Source organism: Pristis pectinata, chromosome 2 (genome assembly GCF_009764475.1).
Source record: "Pristis pectinata isolate sPriPec2 chromosome 2, sPriPec2.1.pri, whole genome shotgun sequence".
In the NCBI taxonomy this organism is placed as follows: domain Eukaryota; kingdom Metazoa; phylum Chordata; class Chondrichthyes; order Rhinopristiformes; family Pristidae; genus Pristis; species Pristis pectinata.
In genome coordinates, this window is record NC_067406.1 from 128543720 (window position 1) to 128558538 (window position 14819).

The following is a 14819-nucleotide window of genomic DNA, read 5'->3' on the forward strand; positions in this document are numbered from 1 at the left end:
TATTTAATACCATAGTTTATGACCCGGATTCAAAATTGAGTATTTTCTACATTTAAAATCTGATGCTTTGGTTGCAATGTCAGATGCTTGCTTCCTTCACAGAGAAAGCAGAGTATAGTTCTATCACCCAGAAAATGGCAGAGAATGTTGGTGTGCATTTTTTCTTTATTATATAGGACAACTTTTAAAGGAATGGATTTATCCAAACTGAAATCTTTATGAATAGATTTCAGACTAACATGGGTAACCAGATTGTATAATTTTTTTTTAAAAAATGGCCTAACTTGCATTCAATTAGAATAACCAAAAGCTGGAATCTTTGTCTGTAACTAGTGCTGGATTATGCAAGATGTGACCTTCCCCAATAGGGTACTAATTATACCAAAAAAAAACATAGTTACTTTATGCACTGACACTTGAAGTAGTCTCAGTGAAAACCCTTCAACAGGGCAGGACTTGGAAATTTTTAATGAAAACATTAAAAATGAAGCACTGTCACATCACAAGCATGGCAAAATAAGTTCATGATCAATCTATTTATTTTGGAGACTACCTATTTCCATCACTGCAGACAGTAGATTCAAAGATGAGATTGTACATACTATGTGGAAGAAAAGTTCTTTGAGTCCTGTCTCAAGCCATAGATTGTAATTTGCAAGCATTGTCAATTTTGTCTTGACCAATGATTTTATAAATCATGTTATAGTGACATAATAACAAATGTTCTAATGTAAACTTGGTGACTTTTATTTCATAAATCTAGTAAGAACTCCTCATACAGTATTACAGTGCAGTAATGAGCATTTTTTGTTTATAGTGATTCAGCATAGCCCATTTAAAAAAAATGTACTTGGGACTACAGCCCAGAAAAGGCTGCTGTAATTTAACATTATATAGAAAACAGATTTACACGAGCAAAATGTAATGCTGTACACAGTGTAAACTTTAAGGAGACAAAATCAATAGAAATGTTGCAGACTGCTATATGGTACTGCAGTAGTTTATTATAAAATTTAATCAATACAAATATATAATATCTCAATGCAGCAGTGCCATCTATAAAGTTTGAAGGGTTGAAATTTATTACATATTACACATTAGGTTAACACCACATGGAAAATCAACTTTGTTTGAATTTGCGTCATAGTCTGGCTGATATTTGTGGAATACTTGGAAGCTGGCGCCCTGATGTAGATGGGAGGAATGCAATACAGTGAAATCATTTACATAGGATCATAGGATGTTGTTGGAGCCTTTATTTAAATAAAATATTGCAGTCTCCCCTCTTTCTTCTCCCCCCCCCCCCCCCCAAAAAAAACAGTGGCAAGTTTGCAAAGTCTGAGGTCCCTGTTGTGAGGGGTCAAGTTTATAAGGGCGAGATAAGAACTCTAACTGGAGCCATGACGGAGAACAAGGGCTGTGAATGCTGTTGAGTGATTAGGTGGTCTTTCTGCAATCTGTTACTAACCTGTGGGGAGGAATGGTAGGCCCAGGGCTTCCTTGTGACATCATTGGGCCTAATCTGCATGGATTATATGAAAGGACTGCTTCTTTCCAGCAAATATCCTGGTCACCTGCTCAAAAAGAACTGAAGGTTAAAAATGAGTTGGGCTGGAAAGCAAGCAGGATCAGTAAAGATGAAGTTGTGTGGTAAATGGCAATCATGAAGTCAAATGTTCGGTCTCCAACCAGTTTCTGTCAGACGAGGATACTTAACATTATTGTCCAAGTGTCTCTGACCAGCTCGGTGTTTGTCATGAGTATTTTCTGTAATTAGCATTTACTTTGTACCATTATCCTATTTTGCTGTTTTGTTACAAGCATAAAACATTTTGGAGGTATTTTTACAAATATCTGGCATGATGTCTGCAGACTTCAGTTCAGATCATTTGTAGTCTGAACAAAGGGGAACAAAACAGCATAATTGATATTTTCTCGTACTCGATCAGGGTACTTTCCATTTATTTATGGTTGCATTGAATCCAAACAAATTTAAGAAAGATTAATGAAGCACGAGTCAAAGGGTAAATTTTACAGAGGAAAACAAAACTCTGTTATTTGATTAGATTCAAACTAAATTTTCAGTAATGTTTTTCTGACACTAGCTATTTCCTTATTGAATGCGCAATTGTCTACTGATCTATGTCATATGTTGAAATTGACTGCTACAAAATAATTGTCATAATTCTGCTTTATTCGTGTTATTTTTAATTATTGGACAGGTTTCCATGGTGTGAATTCATATTCACAGGATCTAATGTGATATGAATTCACATTGTGATTCTTCCTAAGGATCTCACCTTAAAAATTATTTTAAGAAGGTTGCAAAAAACTTAATAGCATTTTTAGACATAAACCAAGTCAGCTAGAAAATTACCTCAAAAAGAATGGCAATATTTTGTTTGTCAGTCTAGATTTCTTTAACCTGCCATGATGTACAGTATCATAGTTATAGCCAGAGACAGATATGAAATTGCTTGAATTTGCATTCATAGTTGCTCATTTAATGCATTGAATTTATTTGATAGGATTTATTTGTACTTCCAAACCCTGCCTAAACTTGAACTAAGTCTAAGTTATTCTGAATTTAGATCTGTCCACATGACATTGAGATGGCACAATATGAATCTGGTCACTTTAGAATCAGTTCAGCAGTTGCTTTGGCTGCCAGATGGCAATTTGTAATACTTTTGAAATGATACTGAATTTCTGTTGCTATTCTCTATGCTCTATAGTATTTTGGCACCTACTCTTGTGTAATTTGAAAACAGACACTATGTTCATCAGAAATATAAAAATCTGAGACCAATATAATTATATCAGTACACAAAGATTGGTTTGGATTGGCACCCTAGTGGGTAAAACAGCCTAGAGAGAATGCAAGCTAATAAATAGACTGAAGTTAATATAATGTCATACATGATTGCTTGCTGCTTATTCTGTCTTCTATGAAATAGTTTTGGAAATAATCTAACAGCTAATTCATAATAAATTTGTATTCTCTGTGAAACTAAATGTTCATTTACTGCATCTCAATTAAGCTAACAGTGGGATAACCATAAAATGAATTTGGATGTTTAGTTCATACGAGAGCTGAGCATGTAATTAAATCCATTTTTTAAAAATCTATCAGGAAATAATGTATGATAACCTTTTATATTGAAGAACTACTTTCTAAAATAGTTCTGCAATACTCGCAACAGCTCCTGTACCATTACCACTGGCTGGTTAATATTATGGATGTATGCATTGAGAAGCTAACTTATGCTACCTTGAATTAACAGTGGAATTTCTTTTAATGCTTCTCTCTAAACTGACTATAGTATTATGGATTTTGGGGAACTACTTTTCTTATTACTTCACTTATTTTGTCCTGCAGTGTTTGAGGAGCCAGAGGATCCCAGTAACAGGTTCTTCTTCTCAGAGATAACCTCGTCAGTGTCTGATGTGAAGTTCAGTCACAGTGGCCGGTACATGATGACACGAGATTATCTCACTGTCAAAGTCTGGGATCTCAACATGGAAACCAAGCCTATAGAAACATATCAGGTACTTTGTGTTCAAAACAACTATGTTTGTTTCCTATAATATCCATTTCTGTGTGTGTGTGTATAGTGTGGGCTGCCTTTTTGCTAGTTTGTAGTGTGACAAAGCTCTATGTAATTTTATACAAAAGTTATGAAATCATTATCGGGGATTTCCAGCTCATCCAGTTAATGAACAAGACCTAGGCTTTCCTGTCAAGGCCAACATTTACTGTGCATCCCTAATTGCCCTTGAGAAAGTGGTGGTGAACTGCTACTGTCCTTGCAGTTAAGGTACTGCCACAGTGTGGTAAGGAAAAGAGCTCCAGGATTTAGACTTGGTGACAATAAAAGAATGAAAATAGGGTGGTGTGTAATTTGAAGGAAAGCTATAGGTGGTGATGTTTCCAAGCCACTGAAGCTTGTGTTTTTTGATGGTGAAAGTTGTGATTTCGGAGGTGCTACTAGAGTAGCCTAGGTGAGTATTAGTACATACCGTAGTCACTTTGTGCTGGTGGTGGACAGTATATCAGATGGGTGGACTGCTTTATCATTAATGCTACGAAGCTTTTTGAATTGCATCGGAGCTGCACATATTCAGGCACATGGAGAGTATTGTGTCACAATCCTGACGTGCCTTGTAGATGGTGAAAAGGCTTCGGTTTCAGGTGGTGAGTCACTTGCCTTGGGGGCATTTGACCTGCGCTTGTCTATACTTTGATCCTTCCAATATAGATCACAGGTAAAAATTTATTTGGGGCCCCACTAGGTCAAGTAAAAAAAAGGGAAACTCAAAATAAAATTCCATGTTGAAATTGGAGTACGAGTGGGTAGAACTTCCAGTAAAGCAAGTACTCTGTGATTGTCTTTTTTTTGTTTTAAAGACATAATATAATTTCATGTTGAAACCTTGCTTTAAAAAAGATTTCATTTGATACGATTGCACTTTGCTGTCAATTCTTGGCAGCGATGGCTTACACTGACCTGTTTGCTGCATTAATTTCAATCGATATCATTTTAGCTCTGTATATGCAGTCTTACTGTAGGTAAAGCATGGCTGAAATCAATTTTGAATAAAGTACGTGCACAGATGTAAAATCAATTAGAACTGACTTCGCAGTGGTCTGCTGATTCAGTTCTCCAGATTTTGGTAAGCAACAGCTCCAGAATCAGTTGGAAGAAATTTCATCTGCTGAGATTTGGGTAAGAACAGGAAGCTGCCATGATGACTGCCTTGTGCAACCTGTGGCTTTCGCCACAGCAGTCTCACCAACCAGCCTCATAGGATATTGTCAGTGAATGGAATGGAATGGAAAATCAAACAAAAAAGCCTGGAAATCTGGAATACTCAATGAAAAGCAGCATATTTGGAGAAAGAAATAAAGTTAACCTTTCAGTTCAATGAGTCTTCATCAGTTCTGTGTATTTCCATCACTGTTTTTACCTTATTATCAAGTGCAGTGTTTAACATGTGGTATCCACCAGTTGCAGATGAGCTCAAGGGGACAGGTGCACTCTGCATGGCTATTCTACAGGAATATTCAGCTCCAGTCAAGACCTCGAGTCATGGAAGAAGAATGACTCTTCTTGCTCCCACTCCCAGATAAACTGGGATGTCTTGTTTAAATCTCGTTGGAGACCTTTAATGGACTTCTAGGTTTTATAAAGAATTTTTGAGTAAAAAAAAAAATTCTTGAAATGCAAGTGGCTAACATCACCAAAATCACATTATTAAAGTTCTGAGGAAAGATCACTGATCTGAAACATTAACTGGTTTCTCTTTTCACAGATGCTGTTTGTCTGGTTGTCCCTCCAGTGTTTCTGTTTCAGATTCTAGCATCAGCAGTTTTATTTGTTTTCAATTATTAAAATCACATTCTCTGGAATGGAAATTTAAAATTGTTTAACCATTCTCAAATAGACACTTGTAACAGTTGTGGGACAAAAGTACTGGTTTTGTATTTTGACCTGAACGCTTTTCAATTTCACTTTTTTTTGCCCTTTTTCTTTCATTCTGCCTGTGGTTTTGTAATTAAAAAGAGCACCCGGGTAATCCACTGCATGCCAAGTGATATGTGTTTAAGATCTGTTCAGTTACTCTTCAAAGTCAATAACTTATTTTGAACTGGGGACATTTATTCATTTTTGCTTGGTGAAACAAAGATGAATCAATAGTTGACGTAGGGCAAGTAAGTGAATCAATAATGTTTGGGAGCTGATAAATGCTGGATGGCAGATAAGCTATTGTTGTGGAGAAGTGGGAGTTTGCAGGAAGGACGACGGAATAGATCTTGTTGGAGACCTTACTGGATCAAATCTATTCTCTGCATTGCAGTCCCGCATTTGCCCTGGATTCATGCGAGAATTGCACAGTAATTCAACCACACTGCTCCTCTCAACACCCTGTGTTTGTAGCTAGTCCTCCGAAGAGGAAAATTGCTTAACGGAGGACATGTTTGCACAGCACCTTGTTTTACGTTACTCCCCAAGAAAAATTTTATTTTTATATAGTGAATTCTGATGTTGTGAAACTTATGGTAGAGTGTGGGATGGGTGGGGGGAGTGGTGTGGGAAGATGGCCTATAAACATCAGCTATTGGTGATCTTTAACCTTATCAAAAATCTTTTCACCTCTGCCTTTACAAAATTTTCAAAAATTCTGCTCCACTAGCCTTTGAGGAAGAGTAGCAAAGGAAAAAAAAATGCATGGACTGTCACTCCCAAACTTTTCAAACCGCTTTTAGCACACACCTACTATTCTGGAATTTGTACACTCAAACAATTGAGCATTCTTGGCAGACTTGTTATCCATATTATCAGTTTAAAGACATTGTTCAGTTTAAAAAAAATTCTGATTTATAATATTCTGAGTATTCATTCCAGAAGACTTTTATTCAGAGTTCTTGGGCCATCTTCCTGTTATATCATTTAACATCTCTGGTTAAGGATCCATCTGTCAAGTTGTGTAATAGTAATTGCAGATTTAAAATTACGATTGTGTTTTTTTTGAAAGAGTGAGCACTAAAGTTGGACACATTTTAAATTATGGGGTATGACTCGCTTCTAACAAAGCCGTGTTTAGGACTGAACTAGTTCTTGCCTGTAGAAGTTGGTTACCTTGTTTACCTTGAAGGACTCAATCAAGCTACCATGATCATTCATCTGAAACTGCTTGTGTATGGAATGAAGAGATTCTGATTCTGTCTGTCACAAGGATGCATGAACTTGCTTCCTTCTGCATTGCTGCCCATTTAGGTAGCACACTACCAGTTTTGCATCCTTTCAGCAGAGTTGTACAGCACAGGAGGAGGTCTTTTAGCCCAAATTGTTCATGCTGATCAAGTTGTCTACTTGAGCTAGTCTCATTTCCCTGCATTTGGCTCATATCCCTGTAAACCTGTGGGAGTAGAACACTAATAAAATTCAGTTAGTTAGATATAGAAGAGCTTTAGGAATGACTGCCACTCATCTTGTTGGTTTGGACCAGCTACTACCAGGATAGAGTGACCCATGTAATTGGCATGCCATCTACCATTCTAAACCTTCTTTCTCTCTACCATCCTTGCACAGTTGCTGCAGTGTGGTTCATCACAGCACTGCAGTTACTCCTCTGGGCTGCTCCAAATAGCATCTCCCAAACCTGTGACTTCTACCACCAAGAAGGGAAGCAGGAGCATAAGAGTACCACCATTCTGCTGATTTTGTTACAGGTTGCACATCAGGCTGACTTGGAAATAGATCACCAATCATTCATCATCGCTGGAGCTCAATCCTGGTGGTACTCCTACCCAAGAGCATCGTAGAAGTACCTTCACCAAAAGAACTGCAGCAATTCAAGAAGTTGGCTCACCACCACTTAAGGACAATTAGGGTTGGGTGATGGATAGTGGCCTTGCCAGTGACACTCACATCTTGGAGAAAATAATTAAAAGGGATGTTTTTACAAAATAACTAGTGAAGCAATTTCAGTTGTTCTTGCTAAATGAATGTCATTCCTAATCTTCCCCTGCTATTGACAGCTCTGGTTGCAGTGATAATGAGATGCAATTTCATATATTCAACTGTTTACAGACTGTATATTGTACCTGATGTCTGTAAAATGAGGTGGTGCAAATTGTGGAAAGCATTTAATTATTTACAGCAATTCTAAAATTCCTTTATCAGTTTTTTTTCCAGCAACTTATAAAACCAATGGGTGTGTATTGATTTTGATTAGAGACATGTTACTGATTGAAGGCTAATCATCTCTTTTGCAATGTGTGTGTCCAATGAAATTCTTTTCCTGGTTTGTTTTCATTGTTCACATTTTTCAATGGAATTTAATTGAAACTGTTAGTTCACATACCTGCTATTATAAAATGTCTGTCAACTGATGAACTTTGAAGGGCTAAAAAGAGTATATTGGTCTGATGCTAAAAAGATGCACCATTCCTTTCATTACATTACTGAAATTATATTTTACTTTTTGTTAACTACTTTTTTATTTTAAGATTGAAGTTTATTCCTAGGTTCTAATCCCCATCTCTATTGTTTTCTGTTCTGTTTAAAAGCTTCTATCTAACCTATTAGCATAGTCTGTATTTTATTTAGCATACATTCAGTGCTGCAATCTGCATTTTATCTATCACACATTTACTGAAGCACTCTTCAGTCTAACACTGACAGCTTCAGTTTATATAATATTTTACACTTAGTAGTGCATTCTCCGTTGTATCTAATGAGTATTTTCTGATGTAATCAAAATAATAAGTAGCATAGATTAATTGTCACAAACTGGATGGTATCTCAGATATGTTCATTGTTGGTCTGTTCTCTAAACTCTGCATTAAGGGTCAGCCTGGCCAGTCTATTACACAATGATTGTCAATGTAACTTGTATCTAATTGTCATTCACCATTGCAGTATGGCATGTACCTAGTGTAAATATACTGCCATATAAATATGTTTTTAGATCCAAAGAATAGAATATAGTTATATTTTCAGGAAACGATAATTGCATACTTTGCACTGAAAGGAGTGCCTAAAGCTATGACAGGTGATTGAAAAATTCATTTATTCAGACCCTAATTTTGGCAGTGCTATATTTCACGAAGAAATATATTGATTATCCTTTCATTTTGTTAACTGTAATTGGTTTAAAATCTTCTATTTCTATTATGTTGTTAATTACAGTAATTTCATGTTGCCATGGTATTCTTTCAATTGCTAATTGTTGCTAATATTTTTTTTAAAACAGGTTCACGATTACCTCCGGAGTAAGCTTTGTTCTCTTTATGAGAATGATTGCATCTTTGACAAGTTTGAATGTGCGTGGAATGGCTCAGACAGGTCAGTAGCTCTGGTACTTCATTTAATTGAAGAGCCCTAATGTCCCGTTGCAAATTGAAAGTTCACTTTGGTAATGTAAGGTGATTCTGACCTCATTAAACATCTTTAATAGACCCAGTGGAATTTCAACATCAGGAGAATTTTTCATAATACCAAAGAACTTTTGCTTTTGTTTTTCACTGATTTTTGTCTTAAAGAAAGATGACTTCAAAATTGAACTTGCTCTGGGACGTGTTGATAACTAGCACTTAACCAAACCACAATGATGGAAGATTCTAGAAAAACCTCAGCAAATCAAGCAAGATTTGTGAAAAGAGCAACACTCAACTTTTCTGGTCTGTGACAAAGGATCGCAGACTGGAAACGTTGACTATTTCTCTATCCACAGACGCTGTCTGACCTGAGTTTTTTCCAGCATTTTCTGTTTTTATTTCAAATTTCCAGCATCAGGAGGTTTTTTTTCGATTTTCACTTAACTATGCCACATTGACTGAGATTGTTCAGGTGTCACATACTGAGCAGGGCCTGATTCTACTTGTCACAAGAGTCCTAGATAAGGGATGGCAATTCAGACTTGAGATTAGGAGATGGATGACTTGATGGGCTGGTGGTGGGATCTGTATTATCTTGCACACATGTTTCCTGCACATACGTTTTTATCTCCACCATTCAGTGGATTGCATGCTAGGCTGAGTAAGGAGGAATGTAAGAAGTCCCAGTACAGGAATTCAACAAAATCTCTGCTAATATACTGGCCCTTTGTTGAGGAGCTGCAGTATTGTCTGAGGTGCTCCGTTCTGTCGGAATCGTGGAAATAAAAGCTTGGCTGCTGCTTGAGATCTCATGGAGTTCTAGAGCTGTACAGCACAGAAATGGGCCCTTGGGCCCATGTCCATGCCAGCCTATTTGACCATCTACACTAATCCCATTTACCCCCATTAGGGCTGTATCCTCCTATGCCTTGTATGGTATTGGTATTTGGTATTGGTTTATTATTGTCACTTGTACCGAGGTACAGTGAAAAGCTTGTGTTACAAACCGATCGTAAAGGTCAATTCATTACACAGAGCGGTTACATTGGGTTAGTACAGAGTGCATTGAAGTAGTACAGGTAAAAACAATAACAGTACAGAGTAAAGTGTATAGTTAGTGACAGAGTTTAAATTTAAAAGTGTAGAACGATTATAATAAAAGTAATGAGTAGGTCTGTAGAGAGCAGCTTGCAACGTGTTGCCATGCTCCGGCGCCATCTTGCCAAGTGTCTGTCTAAGTGCCTATTAAACATGGTAATTGTATTCCACCATCATTTCTGGTAGTGTGTTCCAGATATCAACTGCTCTGTGTATACTGGGGGGTGGATAAAAGCTTACCCTTTAGATCCCTTTTAAACCTCTTGTTGTAGAACTGTGCCCTCTTGTTTTTGATACCCCTTCCGTTTCACTCAACGACAGATGACGAAGTGTGATGTTCACCTAGTACTTGTCTCTTCATGAACACACTTTAAAAAAAAGTTGAAAGTTCATTCACCAATTTGCATCTGTTGCTGATTTGTCCTGTATAACAGTGATTACATGTCATTGGCTATAAAGTGTGAAAGCCGTGGTATAGGGGGCATTTTCATCTAAATGGTGAGAGACTGCAGGGTGTGAGATGCAGAGGGATCCAGGTTGTCATATGCATGATTCTTAAAAGGCTAGTGAGCAGGTACAAGAAGTAATTAGGAAAGCCAATTATCATTGAAAGCTTATCTTTTTCACCAGAGAAATAAATAAAAAGTCTCAATACTACAGTTATATAGGGTATTGGTGAGACAACATCTGGAATACTCTGTACTGTTACCCTCCTGATTTAAAGAAAGTGGTAAATGAGTTGAAAGCAGATCAGAGGAGATTTACTGGATAAATGCTTGGAATAGGAAGGCTGTCGAATGAGGAAATGTGGGGCGGGCTGGGTTTGCATCATCTGGAGTTTAGAAGAGGGAGAAGGGACTTGAATAAAACACAAGATTTTGAGGAGTCTTGAAAGATGAATATGGAGAGGTATTTTCTCTTGTGAGGAGGAATTGCCCATTTAAGGCAAGCCAGGTCATTTTATTGCAAAAAAATACTGGAGGAACTCAGCGGGTCAGGCAGCGTCCGTGGAGGGAAATGGACAGTTGATGTTTCAGGTCGAGCTCCTTCGTCTGGATTGAAAGAGAGGGGAGGTAGCCAGTATAAAAAGGTGAGGGGAAGGGGTGGAGCAAGAGCTGACAAAGCAATAGGCAGATCCAGGTGAGGAAGGGCGATAGATGGAGGAGGGGAGAGTGGAAATAACAATGAGCTGGGAGGCAAGAGCTGGGGTCGACAAAGGGCCAAAGATGATGGAATCTGATGGAGGAAGGTGGAGTATAGAATCAAGTAAGCGAGATGGGGAAGGCAGCTGGGAACAGTGAGGGGGGAGGGAACCAATGGGAGTGTTTGGGTGATGGGCAGATGAGTGGGTGGAGGAGTGGAAAGTGACTGGGGTGAGTGTAGGAAGAATTGGCAAGATCAGGAGGGGAGAGTAAAGGGACAGAGAGGGGAGCGGTTTACCTGAAATTGGAGAATTCAATGTTCATACTGTTGGTATGTAGACTACCCAGGTGGAATATGAGGTGCTGTTCCCCTAGTTTGCATTTAGCCTCACCCTGGCAGTGGAGGAGGCAGAGGGCAGACATGTCAGTGTGGAAATGGAGAGGGAAATTAAAACGGCTGGCATCCAAGAGGCTTAAGAGACTAAATGGATGAAGCCATTTGTCTCGAGTCCTTTTGCTCCTCAATAAGATTATGGCTGATCAGCTTGTCCAGCATTTCACTGTATTCCTTAATACTTCTGTTTAACAAAAGCTGTCAGATTTAAAATTAACAGTTGACGTTGCATTGGTTGATGTTTGCAGAAGACTTGCAAACATCTGATTGTCAGACTTGATGTTTCTTGTCCTGGCCCCTGGTCCTACACTCTTGCAAATAGACTTTCTATCTTCTCTACCAGTTCCAAATAATGTCTTGAAAATTCAAACACCCAATAATGATAGTAAATTCCCAGGAATAGAATGCTGGTTTCTGTTATCCCTCCTCATAATTTAAACTGTAGAGTCCCAATATTGTTCCGGTAAATCTGTACTGCCCTCGGTGGGGTACCTCAAACTACTCTCAATACTGCAAGTTAGTGTGTCTTCAGATGGCAGCAGCTTAACTTTATTCCCTGCCTGTCCCCTCCTCGGTCATCCAGCATTTGATCAAATGATTAGATGATCTTCTGTTTATCCCATTACCAGTCTTTCATCTGGCACAATCATCCCATTTGCCACTTGTACCTTCAAACTACCCTGCAACAGACCATCCCTTTTTATTTTCTCCCACACCCAATCTTTCCCCTTTTTTCCTGCATCTTAAAATCTGTAATGAAATGTCATTGACTGAAATGTTAACTCATTCGCTCTCCCCAATTACAGCATTTTCTGTTATTTCAGCATTCTTGATTATTCTATGCATCTGCTCATAACAATTTTACTGATGTGTACTTGGAGACAAGTCTTGCAGGACCTCCACTAATTCTGTCTTCTCACCATTTAGAAAGTAAACATACAGGGAATATCTAAATTGGTTTGTTTTCTCTTCACAGAAGCTATATAAAAAAATATAAGATGAATACTGCAATACACAAGTTACTTCGGATCCCTTGCTCGACTAATAGGGATTGAATTTATTGCCAAACCTGTGATAATTCAATTTGCAACACCGGAATGAAAAACTGGTGTACTGTTAAATTAATTGTCTTCTAAATCTCCAAGTTGTTAAATAATTACTTCAGTTACAGCTATTGCTAAATTATTCATTAGTGAGGCTATTACAGCACAGTAAGAAACAACTAAATCCACAACACACAGATGCACATTATGTTCAAGAATATAAAATTCAGAACTCATTTTCGGATAACATTTGCAATGTGGGTAATACTGCCAGCTTTAGAAAGAACATTTTCTCAAAGACTTCCATTAACATTTGCTTTATTTGGGGATATAAAGCTAATGGCTGGACAATTCCATTTGTATCATACTATTTTATATTATCCAACATTTCACCATCCCAAGGAGCCAGACTGACTGACACAAAGCTGACTGCCCTCAGCAAAGTTGCATGTCCTAGATCATGGTCTGTTGGCTGACACAGTGATCACTGCTTTTAACTATGCTTGTTATTTTTGATGTGAGGCAATGCTCCAGGTATTTGCAACTCAATTTCGTGCCAGGATTTTGTCTGGTGTAGACAACTCTACTCATCCACAAGGACTGAAGCAAGTAAATCTAATTGTTAAGCTGCTGTGACTGGATGCTCAACAGCAGTGAAATCACTCAAATGCCACAAGCAGATAGGTTGCCACAATATGTTAATCAAGTGAAATGCCTCTGGGACTGTAACATCTTGGAACCCTGTTGGCTGATGTTTCTTTTGCATTGATTTCCTGTGACACCACATGGTGTGTAAGTTGGTCTGCAGTCTTCACAGCCAGCAATCACATTTTGAAGCACCCAACAGTGCTTGCACATTGGCTTACACATTATATACAGTCTGGGTTGGGGAAGATCAACTGGAGAAACGAATCATGGGAGTTCGTTCCTCCAGAAACGAGGTGGGGAGAAATTGGACACCGTGGCACCTGCATCTCAAGCTGCTGAATTTTAAACATGTTATGCAGACTCCTTATGTGTCACCATCTCCGGCCTAAAACTGAGAAGTGCCTCAGTGAGGGTTGAAAAGCTGCCAGTGTGACTGTGTTGTGATTTTTTTTCATTTGTGTCAAAGCAAGTTTCTATGGGTAATTGCTTTATTATTGTCACATGAACCAAGATATAGTGGGGAAAAAATTTGTTTTGCACGCCATCCATATGGATCATTTCAAAACATAAATACTTTGAGGCTGTATAAGGGAAATGCAATAACAGAATATAGCGTTACAGTTAGAGAGAATGCAGTGCAGGTAGACAATAAGGTGCAAGGGTCATGACGAGGTAGATAGTGAGGTTGAGTTCATCTTTTTTGTACAAGAGGTCCATTCAAGAGTCTTATAACAGCATGATAGAATCTGTCTTTGAGCCTGGTAGTGCGTGTTTTCATGCTTTTGTATCTTCTACCCAATGGAAAGGGGGAGAAGCGAGAATGTCCGGGGTGGGAGGGGTCTTTGATGACTGCTTTCCTGAGGGAAGTGTAGACAGAGTAAATGGAGGGGAGGCTGGTTTTTGTGATGGACTGAGCTGCGTCCACAATTCTCTGCAATTTCTTGCTGTCTTGGGCAGAGTGGTTAGGTAAAACATTTTATTATTATTATTATTATTTATTATTACTGAGCTCTAATAGCTCAATGTAGGTTTCGAGGTTGTAGTGAATTGGGCGGTGGATGAGGATAGTGATTCAAAGACAAATTTGCTAACATTCATGTCTGGTCATCGAACCTTTTCCTCCTGCTGGAGCAACATACCTGGCATTGACCTTCATTTGCTGCTTCTTCCCATTACTTCCTGAGAGTCCTCTGTGCAATGCAGGACTTTTATTGATCTCTTCTGCTGAGACCTCAGTACATTGTCAGGAAACCTTCTGCTCTCCCTGTTCCATGTCCAACTATCATTCAAGATGCTAAAGATGCACTTATTTTTGAGGGTGGGAGGAGTGGGGATCCGACCATTTCTGAGACCATGAAATGAAACCAAGGTGAAAGTTGGTGTGCTAAGCAAATGTGCTGCATTGTTTTTGAAGGGTTCAAACTGTTTGAATGGTGGAGCTGTACTTACCCAGGCAGATGGAGTATTTCATCACCACCTTGACCTTTGCCAGGAGGATATTGAAAAGGTTCAGGGAATCGGAGCCTGCTGCCCAGGTCTTGCTTCATGTAGACATAGAGAGCTTCATTATTTCAGGAGTGGGAATGGGACCTGAGCATTGGGTAGCAGAG

The 14819-nt window shown here is 38.5% G+C and overlaps 1 protein-coding gene across 4 annotated transcripts in view; it reads left to right on the top strand.

Annotated features, from left to right (window-relative positions):
- The window catches only part of LOC127586356 (serine/threonine-protein phosphatase 2A 55 kDa regulatory subunit B gamma isoform), a 232718-nt gene that overhangs the window by 205270 nt on the left and 12629 nt on the right, over nucleotides 1–14819 (top strand). For all 4 annotated transcript variants that reach the window (XM_052044252.1, XM_052044280.1, XM_052044260.1 and 1 more), the window contains 2 exons: nucleotides 3380–3549; nucleotides 8761–8852. In XM_052044252.1, coding sequence (XP_051900212.1) covers nucleotides 3380–3549; nucleotides 8761–8852 — 262 coding nt within the window. The remainder of the gene's footprint in view (nucleotides 1–3379; nucleotides 3550–8760; nucleotides 8853–14819) is intronic.